The sequence below is a fragment of the Choloepus didactylus genome, chromosome 6 (genome assembly GCF_015220235.1).
Source record: "Choloepus didactylus isolate mChoDid1 chromosome 6, mChoDid1.pri, whole genome shotgun sequence".
Classification (NCBI taxonomy): Eukaryota; Metazoa; Chordata; class Mammalia; order Pilosa; family Megalonychidae; genus Choloepus; species Choloepus didactylus.
Window position 1 is genome coordinate 12,679,729 of NC_051312.1, and position 20,296 is coordinate 12,700,024.

A 20,296-nucleotide genomic window follows, 5' to 3' on the forward strand; every position below is an offset into this window, starting at 1 on the left:
AGTGATATCAAGTCTACACAAACTCATCAAGAAAAACAGACACTTCCTAATTCATCATGTGATGCCAGCATTACTCTTATACCAAAAGCAGACAGAAATTATAAGAAAATAAAAACATTTGATAATATGAGATATGGATGGATTACCATGGACATAATATATATGATGTGAACTTAGGAACCCCCTACTTTATAAGTCAAGCCCTCAATCTTGAGGCTTGCTCTTTTGAAACTTATGGTTGTAAAGGGGAGGCTAAGCCCACCTATAATTATGCCTAGGAGTCACCTCCAGAGAACCTCTTTTGTTGTTCAAATGTGGACTTTCTCTACTCTGCAAGTAAATTCATTACCCTCCCCCTGATATGGGACAGGACTCCCCAGATGAATGAGTCTCCCTAGTAATGTGGGACATGGATTCCTGGAATGAGCCTGACCCTGGCATCTAGGGGTTCAGAATCCTTTTTGACCAAAAGGGGAAGATAGGCAACAAAATAAGGTTTCAGTGGCTAAGAGAATTCAAATAGAGTCAACATACTATCCTGGAGGTTACTCCTATGCAAGCTTCAGCTAAATATGCCAAATGACCACAGTATGATAAGCCCAAGTCAACAGTAGTCCCCCAAACCTTGAAGAATACCTGGATCCCTATCTGAGACTCTATAAAAGTTTCACTAAGTTTATTCTTCAGAAATTTAAATCCTCCAGAGAACTCCTACGTCATCTAAGTCCCCAAACCCAGAGGTAATAGCCTCTTCAAGAACATCAACCAAATGTGTTCCTTTTCCCCATAATGTTGATACCCCTTTTCAAAGATGAACAAGTTAGGGTGGTCACTGCCTAGACATCCCTGAAGATTGGGAAAGTGATCAAACTAGAGGAAGAGGTAGCAACAGACAAGATGGAATTTAACAAAGAATTACGAATACTGAATCTCTATAAATTTTCTTCTTCTTTTTGCAAATATATTTCACAATAAGGAAATAACTGAAACTATAACCCATGACATTCTTTGAAATTTGCTCTCTAACTACTTGTTAAATTGCACTTGGAAAGTCATCACTTCTATGTATATATGTTATATTCCAGAATAAAAAATTTGATTAAAAAAAACTCCTGGAGCTTTGAAAATAAATGCTTCTTTATCAAAAACAAAAACAAAAAAACAGAACTACAGACTGGTATCCCTCATGAACATAGATGAAAAACGCTCAAGAAAACACTAGCAAATCAAACCCAGCAAGATATAAAAAGATAACACATCGTGACAAAGTGGTGTTAATCTCAGGAATGCAAGCCTGGTTTTTGAAAATCAGTCACTTTACCATAACAACAGACAAAAGACAAAAAGCCATACAATCATCTTGATATGGAAAAAGCATTTGACAAATTTAGCCTTCATAGATTAAAAAAAATCTCAGTAAACTAGAATAAGGGTTTACCCTCAACCTGATAAAGGGCATCTATAATATCTTACCATCAACATCATACTTAATGGTGAAAGACTGAATACTTACTCCCTAAGACTGGTAACCAGGCAAGGATATCTGCTCTCACCATCCCTGTTCAACATAGTATTGGATGGTGTGCCAGTTTGGACGTATTATGGCCCCCTAAATGCCATGTTCTTTAATGCAATCTTGTGGGGGCTGACGTATATTAGTGTTGATTAGGCTGGAATCTTTGGATTACGCTGTTTGCATGGAGATGTGACCCATCCAATACCTTTAATTAGATTATTTCCATGGAGGTGTGGTCCCGCCCATTCAGCATGGGCTTGATTAGTTACTGGAGCCCTATAAAAGCTCACAAACAGAAGGACCTCAGAGCAGCTGCAGCTGATAGACAGACATTTTTGAGATGGCCACTGAAAGTAGACTTTTGCTAATCCAGAGTTTGCCTGGGAGAAACTAAGAGAATACCCCCAGATACCTAGAGAGAAAACATCCTGGGAGAAAGCCATTTTGAAATCGGAACTCCAAAGCAGATGCCAGCCATGTGCCTTCCCAGATAACAGAGGTTTTCCAGACGCCATCAGCCATCCTTCAGAGATGGTACCCTATTGTTGATGCCTTACCTTGGACACTTTATGGCCTTAAGACTGTAACTTTGTAACTAAATAAGCCCCCTTTATAAAAGCCAATCCATTTCTGGTATTTTGCAAAACGGCAGCATTAGCAAATGGGAACAGATGGCACAGCCAGTGCAATAAGGCAAGAAAAGGAAATAAAAAGCATCCAGATTGGAAAGGAAGAAATAAAACTGTCTCTACTTGCAGACGACCTGATTATCTGCATAGGAAATCCCAAAGAATCAACAAGAATGCTCCTGGAATAAGTGAATTTAAGAAGGTCGTAGGATTCAAAGCCAATACATAAAAATCAAGAGTATTCTTTTCCCAGGCAGGTTCAGTAATAATAAGGGGTCTCCTCTCTTACTCCCTGGTGTCAAAAGACACTGAATTGAGAAACTTGGACTTCCACGCCCACCTGGTAGTAACAAGGTGGCACCTGCTTTCTCCATTGGTGCAGTGTCAGAGAAGGTCTGCTAAAACAGAAGATTTAAATAAGATTCAGAGTTTTTGCATTAATTTCATGTGTCAGATGGCTAGGTTATAGTGTCTAGTTGTTTGGTCAAGCAAGAACTGGCCTGATTGTTCTGTGAGGTTATTTCATAGAAAGATTTAAATCACTAGTTGACTGCATCTATGGCTATTCACATCTACAGTCAACAAAGAAGACTGCCTTCAGCAATGAAAGTTTCCTCAACCAAGCAACTGAAGGCCTTACAGGGAGCTTTCAGCAGCCAGGAAGAACAATTTCTATCTCTACTTCAGCCAGCCAGCTTCTTCTGGAGAATTCATCTTCACCTTCACTGGCATTCCCAATTTGTAGCCTGCCTGCCAGAAATTGGACTTGCAATCCCCATGGTCATGTGAGCCAACTCGTATAATAAGTCTCTTTTATTTACATATCTATACATCCTGTTAGTTCTGTTTTCTGGAGGACACTGACTAATGCAGTCTTATCACACAAATATCCAAAATGTACACAATACAAATAAAAATCAACTGTCATGCTAAGAATGAGGAAAATCTCAACCGGAATGAGAAAAGACAGTCAACAGATGCCAACACTGACATGACACAGATGTTAGAATTATCTAACAATGATTTAAAATCACCATCATAAAAATGTTTCAACAAGTTAAGGAGGTTGTAACAAATGAAAAAAAGAAAGAAAGGCTCAGCAAAGAAATATAAAGAAAAACCAAATGGAAATTTTAGAACTGAAAAATACAATAACCAAAATAAAAAACTCAATGGATGGGTTCAACAGCAGAATGGAGAAGACAGAGGAAAGAAATCAGGGAACTTGGAGATATAATAATAGAAATTACCTAAGCTGAAAAATGGAGAGAAAATAGAAATAATAATAATAAAAATAAAGGAACTGAGTCTAAGGGATCTGTAGTATCATAACTAAAGCTCTAATATTCATGTCATCAGAATTCCAGAAGGAGAGAAGAAAGAGGGTGTGGCTGAAAAGTATTCAAAATAAATTAAGAACTAATGGTTGAACTTTCCCCAAATTTCGCTAAAGACAGAAATCCACAGGTTCAAGAGGCTGAGTGAACCCCATACAGGATTAAATCCAAAGAAATTTCCACCAGGACATGTCATAATAAACTTTGAAAACTAAAGACAAAGAAAAACATCATGAAAACAGCCAGAGAGAAACACCACACACTCTATAGAGGAAAACAAATAAAATGTCAATAGATTTCCCACTAGACACAATGGAGGCCAAAAACGGTAGTACAACATTTTTTTGAGTGATGAAAGAATAGCACTATCAACTCAGAATTCTATATCCAGTGAAAATATCCTTCAGAAATTGTAGGGGAAATCAAGATAGTCTCAGACGGATGAAACTAAGAGAATCTGTTGTCAGCAGACCTACCCAAAAAGAATGGCTAAAGGAAGTTCCTGAAACAGAAAGAAAACTATAAAAGAAGGAAACTTGGACAATGAGGAAGGAAGAAAGAATAAAGAGTGAAAACATGGGTAAATACAATGGACTTTCTTTCTGAGTTTTTAAAATTATGTTTTACAGTTAAAGCAAAAATTATTTAACATTGATGTGGTTCTCAACATATATAGAAGAAATATTTAAGAAAATTGTATTATATTATTACAGTATATTAATTATATTATAAATGGGTGAGAGTAAAGGAATTTAAAGAGAGTGTTTCTATCCTTTACTTGAATTGGTAAAATGTCAACATTGGCAGACAGTGATAAGTTATGCATGTGTAATGTACGAGAGTACCATCTTAAAAAATCTATAAAAAGAGGCACACTCAAAAACACCATAAGTAAATCAACGTGGAATTCTAAAAAATATACATAACTCACAGGAAGGCAAGAAAACACAAAGAGGGAGCAAACAAAAAATAAAGCATAAAACGGCAGATTTAAGCCCTAACACATCAATGATTATATTAAATGTAAATGGTCTAAATATACTAATTTAAAGACAGAGAGACTGAGAGAGTAGATAAAAATATGAACCAAGTATAGGCTGTCTACCATATGACCCAGCAATCCTACTCCCTGGTATTTAGAGAAATGAAAACTTATGTTTCAAATGAAAATCTGTTCATGAAGTTCATATTTGTAATAGCCAAAACATGGAAACAATCAAAATGTACTTCAACAGCTGAGTATTTCAATAAATTGTGATATAACAATATCAGAGAATACTACTTAGCAATAAGAAGGAGCAAACTATTGATACAGGCAATAACTGGATGGATCTCAAGGACATTATGCTAAGTGAAAAAGCCATTTCCTCAAGTCACAAACTGTATTATTCCATTTATATAACACTGTCAAAATGAGAAATAACACAAGTGGGAAGCAGATATGTGATTGCTAGGGGTTTTGAGATGGGGAGGGAGGTAAGTGTGACAAAAAAAAGGGGTAGCATGGAGGAGAGATCTTCCTGGTGATGGAAAAGTCTATATCTTCAATTACAGTGGTGGTTGCAGGAATCTACAGATGAGATAAAATGGCACACAACTATACACACACATAGTGCTGATGTCAGTTTCCTGGTTTTGATATGTACTATGGTTAAACAAGATTTTTACCCACTAGAGGAAACTGGGTGAAGTGTACACCAGATCTTGCTGCACTATAATTACTTCAAAATAACAAGTTAAAAAAATCAATTGTATTTTTATATACTAGCAATGAGTAATTGGTAATTGAAATCTTTAAAAGTACCTGCCATAATGATCATATTCTTTGAGTGCTGCTTTGGCATTCACCTTACTTTGGCTAAGCCACTTCTCTCATTATTCATCTTTGGCCTAGTTAATAAACAGCTTTCCAGCTGTGGGGCATAAATTCCCCCAAGGCCAAACCTGCATCTGGACTCTCCACACACCCACATACCTGACCCCAAACCCACAGCTGGTCCCAAATTATAAGCTAATCCTCTCTACCACCTTAGGACTCCAGTCCCTTCACTTTTCCATGCATGTTTGCTTTAATCTAACCAATCCTTGCTCCCACTGGAAATCTACTAACTTCCAATGCTGGACCACAATAAAGGTACAAGCCCATGGGGTCCCTTCTGCTCTGCTTGTGTGCTTCCCACTTGCTGGATGAGCCACCCGAGCTGTCTATGCTTCCCATCGACTCCTTATGGGACTCCTCTCTCTCTGGGACCTGTGAGTAATAAATTATCTTTTCTCATGCCTTATGGTTTTGGTTTCCCATTATGTTGCACTTGACTGCTACCTAGACCAAAATTTAAAATTCAGTGTAACTAATCTGAAACAGGTAGTGCAGCAAGCAGGGTGTGTTTGTCATGACCATGGGAAATGAGGCATAATGCCTGTTTTGGTTTGGTAAATATACCAGAAATGGGTTGGCTTTTACAATGATGGGGATTTATTAACTTACAATTTACAGTTCTTAGGCTGTGAAAATGTCCCAACTCAAAGCATCAACAGGATGATACGTGGACTCTGAAGACAGGCTGCCAGCATCTGGGACACCTCTGTCACATGGCTGGTGTCTGCTGGTCCTTCTCTCCTGGGTTTTGTTGCTTCCAGCTTCTGACTTCCTCTCTGTTTTCTGTGGATCCTCTCCTGGCTTCTCCGGAACTTTTCTCTAACTTCTCCGGATGCTTCTCTGTGAGCGTCTCTTAATTTCTTCTCTTAGCTTCTGAATATGTTTTATCCTCTTATAAAGGACTCCAATAAGTGGATTAAGATGTGCCTACCTTGAATGAGATGGGTCATGTCTCAATTGAATTAACCTAATCAAAAGATCCCATCTAAACAGGTGTGTACACACATGAATGTATTAAAAGAACATGGATTTTTCTGGGGTACATAATAGCTTCAAACCACAACAATGCCTTCTGGCTGCTCTTGGCTTACTACTTGGCTCTCTCATATAGTAATACTATCTGGGAAGGGTCCATGGCTTCCTGATGTACATCTGTGCCACTCTGCACTGCCGACTGTTTCTTTGCCAGTTGTGGTCTAAGCTTCCCACCCCAACTGGCAGTCCTGTAGTTTGGTGTCCTCCCCAGGAGCTACAAATGGCCAGCCCTAGTATGGCAAGAGGGGAAACTCTGTGGTTTCTAGCGCTTCCCTGAATGAAAGTCTTGTCATGGTTCCAACAGTAGGAACCCTCAAGGCCTACTGCAGGGAGACTGCTGTGGGAGATTCCAACCACTGTGTCTGTGGATGGTTCATCTGGGTCTTAAATCTGCCCCTAGGTTGAGAGGGCCCTCTTCATGGGAAGCAAAATGGCACCCTGCAAGCAACAGTGTTACAAGGTATCCTTACGTTGCTGCTGTCTCTGCTATTGTTGCTCTTTGTCTCCCGATTCCGTGGGATATAGAGGATCTGACCCCGGTGCAAGATGGCTAAGGAACTAATGGGCAAATAAGAAGGCACCAGAGAATATTGTGTCAGCACTCCCTCAGACCCAGAGGAAGTTTCTAAACTGCTTAAGAAATGTAAGATTCCCATTTAATGTGCATGGGCCCTACTCAGTGCTGCCACTTATCAGAATGCCAAAGCGTTGGTTAGCCTTCCTGCAGTCTGTAGGCTATTCCTAATGATCAAGCTAGTGCAAACAAACCCCAAACCTGATGAGGCCAACTGGGACACCCTAGAGAGGGAGACACAGCTGCCTATGAGTCTGGTCAGGAGGAACCACAACTCTTCCCCATCACCACATGTAAGGTTAAGCAGGGCCCCAAAGGGAGGCCCAAATTGGAAACGACAACTCAAAAATTAACTTGGAGATTCAAATCATACTGAAAGACTATTCAAGGGAACAAGGAGTAAGGGGCAGATTGGTTGCTGAGAGTCTTTTATAGAGTCTGAGTTGCCACTCTCATCCCAAAAAATGAGGCAATTGGTTGGTATCACTAAAGATTCTGAGCCCTTACTGTTATTGACTTAAATATTTATGGCATATTAAAAAAAGGACACACCCATCCATAGTGGGTATTACCACCAAGGCAGATGCCCACTGGCAAATAATGAGCCTGATTGTTACTTAGAAAGATTGAGGTGATGCAATGGGCATAGCGTTTCCTGAGCATTCAAACAACAACAAACAAAACAAAACAAAACCTAGAGTTCATCTCCAACCCTGAGGAGGGCCCTTTGACAGTGATGGAAAATTTTTTTTATAGAGAGTGCCATCCCCTAGAATTAATGGACAGCCTTGTTCAACCTTATCAGCATGGCCCATCCTTTTTGGGAAGCTATGGATGGTAGTTGCCAGTCACTTCAAAAATGACCTCCTTTTACCCTCCCATGAGGCCTGTTACCCATTGTTCTAGTTTGGTAATGCTGCCAGAATGCAGAACACCAGAAATGGATCAGCTTTTATAAAGGGGGTTTATCTGGTTACAAAGTTATAGTCTTAAGGGCATAAAGTGTCCAAGGTATGTCATCAACAATTGGGCACCTTCACTGGAGGATGGCCAATGGTGTCAGGAAAACCTCTGTTAGCTGGGAAGGCACGTGGCTGGCGTCTGCTCCAGAGTTCTGGTTTCAAAACGGCTTTCTCCAGGATGTTCCTCTCTAGGCTGCAGTTCCTCAAAAATGTCACTCTTAGTTGCTCTTGGGGTGTTTTTCCTCTCTTAGCTTCTCCAGAGCAAAAGGTTGCTTTCAACGGCCATTTGCAAACTGTCTCTCATCTGCAGCTTCTCTCTCAGCTCCTGTGTGTTTTTCAAAGCATCCCACTTGGCTGTTGCAAGCTTGCTCCTTCTGTCTGAGTTTATACAGTGCTCTAGTAAACTAATCAAGGCCAAAACTGAATGGGTGGGGCCATGGAAACTATCCAATCAGAGTCATCACCCACAGTTGGGTGGGTCGCATCTCCATGGAAACACTCAGAGAATTACAATCTAATCAACACTGATACATCTGCCCACACAAGATTACATCAAAGATAATGGCGTTTTTGGGGAACAATACATTCCAACTGGCATACCCATAGAAGGTACCGTATCCAGGCTTGCAAGCACCAGACATTGAGCAAGCCCTGAAGAAAAGCATTATGCAATCTCTTGGAACGAGAGAAACACCATCAAGTCTAGCTGGATACAAGTTGCAGCCCCAGAAGCTGGTCCTTGCCTACTTGTGCAATGTCAGTGTTCACCCTGGCTCTGAGTTTTAGTAATTTTGCTGGCTGCACAGGTCATACAGGCTTACATACTGACCCACAAGGCTTCACCATGCAGGCCCAGGAATGCACAAACAATACTCGGTCAATCCTAAAATTGTGCCCATTGATGGCACAAAAAAGGTTCCTGGCTGTCACTCCTCAACCTCCTTCACCTAACATGCCACCGAGGGTGGCTGATGTCCCAAAGCTATTTAACCTATATATTCAATGTTTCTGCTGGCATCAATGCATAAATGATTCTCCACCCAGGCATAGCCTAAATAAGGTTCTGATACAGCACCAATTTCTTCATGAGCATAATCAAATCAAACCTGCATAGCTAATCGTCTTCTACCCAGCCTGCCAGACTGACTATTATAAGACAAGTGTTGAGATTACAAAGAAGGGCTATAAAGAATTAATACCCAACTGGCATATAAGTGTGGGTCAAACACATTCTCCCTGTGGGGAGAAGTGCTGGGGGCTGCACATAAACATGCAGCTAAAGTCTTTGCTAGGAGGATCCTAGATGACCTCCTGAAAGTCATGGAGCTCTGTGACGATAACCATTTTACAAAAACCTGCAAAGATATCAAACCCAATGGTATTTAAAAGCCTCTGCCAATAGTCCCCAGTGATCACCACATTACCTCAGACAACATCGTCCCAGCCCACGAATTCACTGCTGGAAACAACACTTTCTATAAACCACCACTGAGGGTTACCCACTGCCACTCCTGTTACCCTGACGAACCAGAGCCACCCCTATGCTTGAGCCAGCTAATGATGCCAGATGCTGCCTTGAGAAACGGCAAGAACCAAGATGCTACCTGGCTAAAATGATGTGAACCCTTCCTCCATAGGCGGTGACCCCACAATTATAAAGTGGCCTCATACTCTGCAGCCTCTACTGGCACAATCTTCCAACATCTAGATGCTCACATTTTTGCCCTCAGGTCCTTTGCCTGATCTCTCATTCCTTCGAGGGCTAATATGGGCCCATACAACAACAAATAGATTCCTTAAGCCCAGGTAATCTTGGGTAGCCCCCTAGCTTTAGACCAACTCTTGGCCAAAAAATGGGGTGTCTGTGCTATAAGGAGAAGGGGGCCCATGATTAGGCAGTCTGTGATTTTAGCCAGGTAGTATTTTCATGGTTAGACTTCTAAAAAATAAGAACTTTTGCCCTTTGAACAACACTGCTAAGAGGAGGAAAAGACAAGTCACAGACTAGGAAAAAATAACTGCAAATCACATATTTAGTAAAAGACATATCTAGAATATATAAAGAACTCTTAGAACTCAGTTATAAGGAAAAAAATAAAAGACCCATTAAAGAAATGGACATGAGACTTGCATAGATACCTTACCAAAGAAGAAATGAGGACAGCAAAAGCACATAAAATGATGCTAAACATCTTTAGAGAAATGCAAATCAACACAATGAGATTGCACAAGCACCTATGAGAATGGCTAAAATAAAAAATACCAACAGTACCAAGTGCTGATGAAGATGCGGAGCACCTGGAACTTTCATACATTGCTGGCATGTGCGGACAATGGTACAGTTTGGCAGTTTCTAACAAAGTTAAATACACACTCACCATATGACCCAGTAATTCTACTCCTAGGTACTTAGCCAAGAGAAATAAAACTTCTATTCACACGAAAACCTTTATGCAAATGTTTATAGTGGTTTTATTTGAATTGGCTCAAAACTGGAAGCAACCAAATGCCCTTTAGCTGGTAAATGGATAAAGTGTGATATATTCATACAATGGAATACTACTCAACAATAAAAAGGGATGAACTACTGATGCCAGTGTCAACCTGGATGGCCTTCAAATGCATTATGCTAAGTGGAAGAATCCAGACTCAAATGGCTATGTACTATACAGTTCTGTTTACGACATCCTGGGAAAAACAAAATGATAGGGATAGAAAACTGATCAGTTATTGCCAGGGGCTAGGGGTAAAAGGAGGGAACTCAAAGAGATATGGGATAATTTCTGAGAGCTGAAACTGTTTTGTATTTTGATTGTAGTGATGGTTACACAAGTAAATGTGTTATTCTCCATCATGGAACTGTACACTAAAAAGGGGGAATTTTGCTATATTAAATTATACTTTAATTTTAAAATATGAGAATTAAAAAAACCTTTAAAATTGTGAGGTATTAGGCTAGTGGATTCTAAACCTGACTGTACCTCAGAAACACCTGGAGATTTTTAAAACAAGTAAACAAACAACCCAAACCAACACAGAAAGCAATTCCTGGACCAACCAAAGATTGATGCCTTCTAGATGTTGCTACATAGAGTTCTGAAAGGGGGGTGACAAATGAAAAAATTCTGTAATCTAAAAGACTCTTTGATATTTTATAAAATTGAAATGTAAAGAGAATAAATAACAACTATTTAAACTGCTCTGTGAATATGGCTCAACTCCAGTAAAAGCAGAGTCATTATTTTGTTGTCAATCTAAGTAGGTCTTTAAAGAATATATCTAGCATTCAGATCTAAAAGTTCAATTTTTACAGTGTTGGTAAATAATAATCTACTTTTAAATGAACTAAGTATTATGCAGCCAGCTTTAAATGTCAAGTAAAATGCATATTTAAAATGTTAGAATGTCCACATAAACAAGACAATGTTTTTACAAACACTTCAACCACATCATGAATGCAAATTAATTCCACCTAACACAGTAATTATTGGGTATCAGCTTCTTGTTTGAGGCTCCCGAACAGTAATACTAGTGATTATAGCAGAAGCTGCTGGAAATGCTGTTTGCTTGCTGACTGGAACGCTGAATACTGTTTGAGCTCAAGGTAGACTGAATGCTGTTAAAAGTCTGAACTTTTCCTCCTAAATCTCTGATTTCCTTCTTTTCAACCCTACTCTCTTTTCCCTTAATATGCTGAATAGCAGACATCTGGTAAATTAGAGGGAAGATGCTCAGAAAGAAGGCCTTTGGGATAGAGCAAAGAAATGAAAACTAACTGCTCCAGTTTCCTATTTTGTACTTTCCCAATCCATGCAGATCACTGATCCTGTTAGAGTGAGAGACCAGAATGAACTGCTCCAAATGAAGGTCTTGAGTCAGTAAGTGAGGGTTTGTTAGTTAAGGAGGTTCTGATTCCCCCTGAAACAGTGGGCTGCTCTCCCTGCTGGCAAGGTTGGTCCCCATCTGGTAAATTCTAGCACAACAGCCATAAAAATGCACTGTTATCCCTCACCCTAAGGTCAAGCAGACTCATAAAACTTTGCATAACTATTAAATAGTGCTTAGCAGAGTCAAGGGGACAGAATATTCAGTAAACATTTGATGACTAATTGGTTAAGATTACCTGAAATTTTCATTGACAGATGTTGAGAGGAGGGGGAGATGGGGAGTAATTCCAACAAGTATTTTGACCCTAGATCTTAGGTTTTCTATTTTAAAATAAAGTGAAGTGTCCAGCAAGTTACTTAACCTTTTTGTGCCTCAGTTTTCTCATCTGAGAAAAGAGTGTAATAACTATACCTAACCTCCTGGACAGCAGTGCAGATTAAATGTGATAATCATGTAAAATTACTTAAACTATTGCCTGCTACATAATAGATACTCATATAGCCTAAGATGATTATTCTAAAAAGAAGTGTATTAAGTGAAAGAAGCCAAACACAAAAGAACACATTCTGTGTGATTATTCCATGTATATACTGAATTTAAGAACATGCAAACTAATCCATAGACAGGATGCAATCAGTGAATGCCTGGAGCTGGGGATGGAGGACAGAATAATTGCAGAGTAGCACCAAGGACTTTTTGTGGGGTGATAGCAATGTTTTAAATCTTGATTATGGTTGTGGTGGTGGTTACACATGTGCACACATTTTTTCAAAACTTAAAAGTTTATGGTATGTAAAGTAGTCTACTCCCACCCCACCCCCCAAAAAGATGGAAAAAAAAAAACAAACCTGTCTTGAAATGTGACTTTCAGGAAGTACTTCAACGAAAAAGAGGTGAATTAACGGATATAAAAATTCTTAAAGCAACTTGGTCAACAGGTAAAAAGAAAAAAAAAAAACATCGTTTCCTTTCAGAATAATTTTACCACAAAGCTGAATGGATTCAGTGACATTTGAGAAGGATCCTATTTATTCCGGGGGAGAAGCATAACCTGGTTTGATATTATTTAAGAGTGGCAGTGCAAATTCACCTGCGTTGAACTCGGGGTCATTTTCGAGGACGACCACGGCTCCTTCCACCGCATCGACTGCGCTCCCTCCCTCCTTGAGGATGTTGTAACCCACCGTGGCGGCTTGGACGATGCCCCGGCGCACTCGCTCTTTCCGGTCCTGGGAGATACTGCTGGCCCCGCCTCCGTGGACTACCACCACCGGATTCATGTCGGCGTTCCTAGAGGCCGTCCAAGAAAGCCGCCTGGGGAATGATCTTGGGGGCAAGGTCCGGTTTCTACTCCGGGAGGTTGACGGCCAGGCAATTTCCTGACACCAAGAAGGGGAACTTTGGACGCAAAGTCCAGGACGCCCTCGGAGCGAGGGTCTCGCGGCCCTCCCTTCCCCGCCCGCCCCCGGCCTGGGGCACCTGGCGGCATCGGGGGTGAGAAGGTGATGCCGGACCCAGAGCCCGAGCCCCCTCCTCACCGTCTGCCGTCAGGCCTCAGTTTCCCCGGGGACTTGCCCCTCATCCCCTACTCCCCCCGAGGGGCCCGGGAGGCCCGAGGGCTGGAGCTCTTCAGTGCCCACCCGCCTCGAACCCCCGGCCCCGAGGAAGGGTGGTACCTTTACATTTTTGTCCACCAGCCCCGGATCTCCCGGAGCTCCTCTGACAGGGCCGTGGACTTACCGAGGGCTCCGCGGCTGGTTGGAGCCGCCCGGCCGGCCTCCGCACCCTCCCGCCCCTCGGCCAGGCGGGCCCTGGAGACCGCGGGGCCGGCAACCGCTACACCCGCAACCGTTCGCGCGCCTGCGCACGACGGACGGGCCTCAGCGCCGCGGAGAATTACCGTAAAGCTCCGCCGCGGCGCACCGTCTCCTACCTTTCTCGGAGTCTGTGCTCCCGGCTCCCAGAACGGCGACGCTGGCTCACCCACCGACGCGAGCTTCCTGGCGGGTTGCGGGTGAACCTCTTCCTCCTTATGAGACCGGAGGCTTAGGGGGGAGGGGGAGGGTGGGGCGGGGTGGGGCGGATGGGGATTTGGTGGTGGCGAGATTCGTGAAGTGTGCAAAGATTTTGTATTGCAAGTGGAAAAGCACCACGGCATGTACTGTACTCTGCCCGAGATGCAAATGGGAAAGCACCACAGCCACGTACTGTGCTCTCTCTGCCCAAGATGTTTGGCAGGCTTGCTAGTTAGTTTAAACTCAGATCTCTTCCATTCTTTGTCTTTTCTCTTAATCTTCGTAAAGAACAGAAAGATAAACTGTAAAAATGTCTATGATTGGTCCGGTTCTGTGCCTGGGGTGCACTGAGAGTCTGAAAATCCCTAGTTTTATTCCATCCTCCCTGCGCCTCAGGATCCCAGCTCTAAATTCCTACACCCACAAGCTCGTTTTATTTTTATGTGGACACCTTTCCTCCTCTGTTCCTGAGCGGTCCTTAAAGGCTCTGACCCTTCAGGTGAGTGGACCAAATATCTATATTGGACCTGGAGCTACCCAAGAGTCTCCTTACCAAGTCAGTTACCAAGACGTCCTTCTAGGAGTCAAGGGGAAGGGAAAGAGTTTACATTTTTAGCTGGTAAAACGAAGTACTGTAAGGTACTAGATTAACGGCATGGACTGAAGGATACCTTACTAGTCTTTTTGAGTTATGATTTTATTTCCCTTATAAACTTGCTTTATACTTGTAATTGGTTAGATGAGCCAATGTCCAAGATGAACTTTCACTTGGTCCAACAAATGCCACTCACCCCTTCCCCCAACACACACACTTAAGATACCAACAGCAACATGGCTGATTCCTTCCTGTGAAACTGAATATACAAATGGACAATGGCCAGACCTTATATAAAAATAGAATGCTGCGGCAACTTCTGCTACAGACGAGTCCCAGAAGCCAAACCACAACCTCGGTAGCCATTGGCTCAAAATGCAACAGTAATTTGTCCAAGAGGTAGCCATTTGACCCAAGCAAGGCCAATTATGGAACTTCTGTAGGATGGAAGTATGGACATTAGAAGAAAGAAGTTCTGTCTAATGCTAAAGAGGAAGGGTGTTGGTTTGAGGCTGTTGGTTGTCATCTTTCCCAACGTGTAGAGAGTTTGTCTATAGAATGAAGTTGTGTAGTAAAGAATTTAACCTTACTCAAAGAGAGATCCAGCCTTTGTCCTTGGCTCCTGGGAGGCGATCTCTAAACCCTTGGAATGTCCTGCCTGATAAGAGTGTCTCCATTTACCTGGGGACCTTGGGCCACACTGGAGGGTCTAACAGTGTGAATTATGTGGGGGTTCTGGCCCATGTGATATCAGCTTGACCTCCAGGGGGCTGGAAACTAAAGTCAACCCTACGGATAGTCAGCCACGCCTGTGTGACCAGCCCCAACAAAAACTCTGAGTGCCAAGGCTCGAGTGAGCTTCCTGGTTGGCAGTACTCCATTTGTATTGTCACACATTATTGCTGGGAGAAATTTGCACTGTCTGCATCTCCAGTGGGAAAGGACAGCTGGGACGTCTGTTTGGAAAGCTCCTGGACTCTGCCCCTTGTACCCCTTCCCTTGGCCAATTTTAATTTGTATCCTTTCCCTGTAATAAACTGTATCCATGAATATTACAGTTTTCGGTAAGTTATGTGATTCCTTCAGAGAAAGGGTAGTCTTGTTGATTCCTTAATTTGGACATTTTCATGGCCTTAGAATGTTAAATTTGTAAGCTAATAAATCCCCATTGTTAGAAGCCAGTCCATTTCTGGTATATTGCATTTCAGAAGCTTTAGCAAACCAAAACACTTACTCATGGTCTTTCCTAAATATGTGAGTGAATAGCCCTCCAACCCCCCCCCCACTTTTTTTTTTTTTGCCTAAGATAGGGTGAGGTGAGTTTCTGTTACTTACTATAGAAAGTTCTAACGTAGGAGACAAAGATTTTCCCCCGTCTTCTTCATTGGTGTGGCCCTATTTATTTTATTTATTTTAAATATTTGGCTGGCTGGATTACCAGCACCTTTTATTTTCTTCGTGTCTGTACCTTCAATGAGCAATTGGTGTTTGCATAATAAGGAAAAATTTAAAAAGCTAGTGTTTTGTAAAGAGAGACAGGCATTTGTAACCCCCAGAATAGGAAGTAACTAATTGTTCCGGTTTGCTAATGTGGCCTTTCCGCAAAACACCAGAAATGGATCGGCTTTTATAAAGGGGGTTTATTTGGTTACACAGTTACAGTCTTAAGGCCATAAAGTGTCCAAGGTAAGTCATCAGCAATCAAGTACCTTCACTGGAGGATGGCCAATGGTGTCCGGAAAACCTCTGTTAGCTGGGAAGGCACGTGGCTAGCGTCTGCTTCAGAGTTCTGGTTTCAAAATGGCTTTCTCCCAGGATGTCCCTCTCTAGGCTGCAGTTCCTCAAAAATGTCACTCCTGGTTGCTCTTGGGGCGTTTTTCCTCTCTTAGCTTCTCTGGAGCAAGAGTCTGCTTTCAACGGCCGTCTTCAAACTGTCTCTCACCTGCAGCTCCTCTCTTCTCAGCTCTTGTGCATTCTTCAAAGTGTTCCTCTTGGCTGTAGCAAGGTTGCTCCTTCTGTCTAAGCTTATATAGTGCTCCAGTAAACTAAACACGGCCCATGCTGTATGGGCGGGGCCACACCTCCGTGGATAAAAATTATCCGATGAAAGATCTCGCCCACAGCTGAGTGATCACATCTCCACGGAAACATCCAATCAAGTCTCCAACCTGATGAGTAGAAGAATGGGGACAAAACCTAAATGAAAAATAGGGTGAGATGGAGGGGGGGGGTGATTTGGGTGTTCTTTTTTATTTTTATTTTTTATTCTGATTCTGATTCTGTTGTAAGGAAAATGTTCAAAAATAGATTGGGGTGATGAATGCACAACTATAAGATGGTACTGTGAACAGTTGATTGTATACCATGGATGATTGTATGGTATGTGAATATATTCAATAAAACTGGAAAAAAGTCTCTGTTCTAGTTTGCTAATGCTGCGGAATGCAAAACACCAGAGATGGATTGGCTTTTATAAAAAGGGGGTTTATTTAGCTACACAGTTACAGTCTTAAGGCCATAAAGTGTCCAAGGTAACACATCAGTAATCGGGTACCTTCACTGGAGGATGGCCAATGGCGTCCAGAAAACCTCTGTTAGCTGGGAAGGCACGTGGCTGCATCTGCTCTAAAGTTCTGGTTTCAAAATGGCTTTCTCCCAGGACGTTCCTCTCTAGCAAGCTTGCTCCTCTTCAAAACATCACTCACAGCTGCACTGAGTTTCTTCTCTTTGAGTCAGCTCATTTATATGGCTCCACTGATCAAGGCCCACCCTGAATGGGCAGGGCCACACCTCCATGGGAGTATCCCACCAGAGTCACCACCCACAGCTGGGTGGGGCACATTCCAAGCAAATCTAATCAGCACCAAAGTCTGTCCGACAAGACTACATCAAAGATAATGGCGTTTGGGGGACACAATACATTCAAATTGGCGCATTCCACCCCCTGGACCCCAAAATGACATTATCTTTCCAAATACAAAATACATTCATTCTATCACAATATCACAAAAACTTAAATCATTTCAGTAACAAAAGTTAAGTACAAGATCCTATCAAAATCAATTATAGGCGTGGTCGGTCCTAAGGCATAGTTCTCCTTTAGCTTTGGATCTGTGAACTTAGAACAAGTTATGTGCTTCCAGTATACAAAGGAGGGACATTCATAGGATAAACATTCCCATTGCCATAAGGAGAAAGAGTAAGGAAAACAGGGTTAACAGGGCCAAAACAGTTCCTAAAACCTGCAGGACAAACTCCATTAGATTTCAATGTCTGAGAGTCACTTACAGAACAACGTTGCATCCTTGGGGCTTGAGAGAGTGGGAGCCTAACCCTTCCTAAGGGCCTTTTCAGCAGCCCTTTCCTCTCCAAATGCTTGGGTGAGTGCTCCAACATATCCACACATTGCGGAGACCACCTTCTTGGCCCCACCCTCCTCAAACATTGGGGCAGCTCCTGGATTCCCTTCCATCTCCAGGGCACATGCTCAACCCCTTCAGAACAGTGTGGTGGCAGCCAGGCTCTCCCCAATTCCTTGGGAATGTGCTCCACCCTCTTTGGGACCTGAGGTGGCAAAACTCTTCCAGAGCATCGAGACAGAAGGCCCACCCTCGACCTCCAGGGCAAACTCACCCTTTCCATGCATGTGGGCTGCTCCACTCTCCTAGCCCAAGGCCTCTTGACTCCAGACCTCAACCTCCATGGCTCTGTCTTTGAAGAAATTTTTCCTTCAATTTTTTCCTTATCTGTGTCCTCCAGTCCTGACCGGCAATGGCTCTGTCTATAAAGATCTCACAAAAATTCTTTTGGCTTTGCATGAAGCACACAGGGGTCAAAGCCATTAGACAATAGGACTTTCCACAAATCCTTTCTGGATAATTCCATCTCCAATCTTGGCTTGTACTGAAATGGTGGCTGGTTTCCATGTTTAGTTAAATCTTCACATTGGGCTGTAGCTTCTGGGATTCCACCCCCTGGAAGCTCATAATTTTCCAAGCCATCAGTTTCTGGTTTCTTTGAACCCAAGATTTCAGTAATAAGTTTATCTCTCTCCACTTGCATTTTACTATAAGCTGCAAGGAGAAGCCATGCTAGATCCACAACTTTTAGTTTTGAAATCTCATCAGCCAAGTGTCCCATCTCGTCACTGTCAAATTCTTCCTTCCAAATTGAGTCCTGGTACTCAATTTTGCCAAATTCTCTGCCAGTTTAAAACAAGGATTGCCTTTCTTCCAGTTTGCAACAACACATTCATCATTTCTGCTCAAGGCCTCATCAGAAGTATCTTTAGAGTCCATATTTCTACCAACAGTCTCTTCAAAGCAGTCTAGGCCTTTTCTATCAATCTCCTCAGAATTCTTCCAGAGTCTTCCCCTTATCCATTTAAAAAGCCGTTCGAACATGTTTGGTATTTGCAAACTCAGTAGCATCCCACTTCTCTGGTACCAAAATCTGTTCCAGTTTGCTAATGCTGCTGTCTTAGTTTGCTAATGCTGCAGAATGCAAAACACCAGAGATGGATAGGCTTTTATAAAATGGGGGTTTATTTCACTACACAGTTATAGTCTTAAGGCCACAAAGTGTCCAAGGTAACACCTCAGCAATCAGGTACCTTCACCAGAGGATGGCCAATGGCGTCCGGAAAACCTCTGTTAGCTGGGAAGGCAGCTGGCATCTGCTCCAAAGCTCCAGCCTCAAAACGGCTTTCTCCCAGGATGCTCCTCTCCAGCAAGCTTGCTCCTCTTCAAAACATCACTCCCAGCTGCACTCCGTTAGTTCCCTCCCCGAGTCAGCTCATTTATATAGCTCCACCGATCAAGGCCCACCCTGAATGGGCGGGGCCACGCCTCCATGGGAACATCTCATCAGAATCATTACCCACAGCTGGGTGGGGCACATTCCAAGCAAATCCAACCATCACCAAAATGCCTGCCCCACAAGACTACAAAGACAATGGCATTTGGGGGACACAATACATTCAAACCGGCACAGCTGCCTTTTTGCAAAACACCAGAAATGGATCGGCTTTTATAAAGGGGGTTTATTTGGTTACAAAATTACAGTCTTAAGGCCATAAAGTGTCCAAGGTAAGTCATCAGCAATCAGGTACCTTCACTGAAGGATGGCCAATGGTGTCCGGAAAACCTCTGTTAGCTGGGAAGGCACGTGGCTGGTGTCTGCTCCAGAGTTCTGGTTTCAAAATGGCTTTCTTCCAGGATGTTCCTCTCTAGGCTGCAGTTCCTCAAAAATGTCACTCTTAGTTGCTCTTAGGGTGTTTGTCTTCTCTTAGCTTCTCTGGAGCAAGAGTCTGCTTTCAATGGCCGTCTTCAAATTGTCTCTCACCTGCAGCTCCTCTCTTCTCAGCTCCTGTGTGTTCTTCAAAGTGTCCTTCTCAGCTATAGCAAGGTTGCTCCTTCTGTCTGAGCTTATATAGTGCTCCAGTAAACTAATCAAGGCCCATGCTGAATGGGCAGGGCCACACATCCATGGAAGTTATCCAATGAAAGATCTCGCCCACAGTTGAGTGATCACATCTCCATGGAAACATCCAATCAAAAGTATCCAACTCAATCAACACTAATATGTTTCCTGCCCACACAGGACTGCATAAAAGATAATGGTGTTTTGGGAGACATAATGAATCCAAACCAGCACACTAATATTTTAAAAGCAGATGTAGGTAAGTAGTTCAAGGCAGAGACTCTGTAGCAGGATTGCTGAGGTTCTGGCTCAGACTCCTGCTAGATCTGTGATGTAAATCTCCAGCTTCTTCAGGTAGATAAAGGAGAGAAAATATTATGGTACCTGGCAGGGTTGTTAGAGGAATACATGAGTCAATTCTTGTAAAGGATTTAGCAGATAGTAA

General features: G+C 42.5%; 1 protein-coding gene across 5 annotated transcripts in view; it reads right to left on the bottom strand.

Annotated features, from left to right (window-relative positions):
- ASRGL1 (asparaginase and isoaspartyl peptidase 1) overlaps positions 1 to 13,871 on the bottom strand; it is a 31,782-nt gene extending 17,911 nt beyond the window's left edge. The window contains exons 1-2 of one of the 5 annotated variants that reach the window (XM_037838401.1): positions 13,754 to 13,871; positions 12,911 to 13,199 (exon numbers count right to left, since the gene is read on the bottom strand). In XM_037838401.1, the coding sequence (XP_037694329.1) occupies positions 12,911 to 13,100 (190 nt within the window). In that variant the 5' untranslated portion in view covers positions 13,101 to 13,199; positions 13,754 to 13,871. Of the gene's footprint in view, positions 1 to 12,910; positions 13,200 to 13,496; positions 13,699 to 13,753 lie in introns of those variants that run through there. The other 4 variants (XM_037838405.1, XM_037838402.1, XM_037838404.1 and 1 more) reach the window with 4 other exon arrangements.
- Positions 13,872 to 20,296: the final 6,425 nt, after the last annotated feature.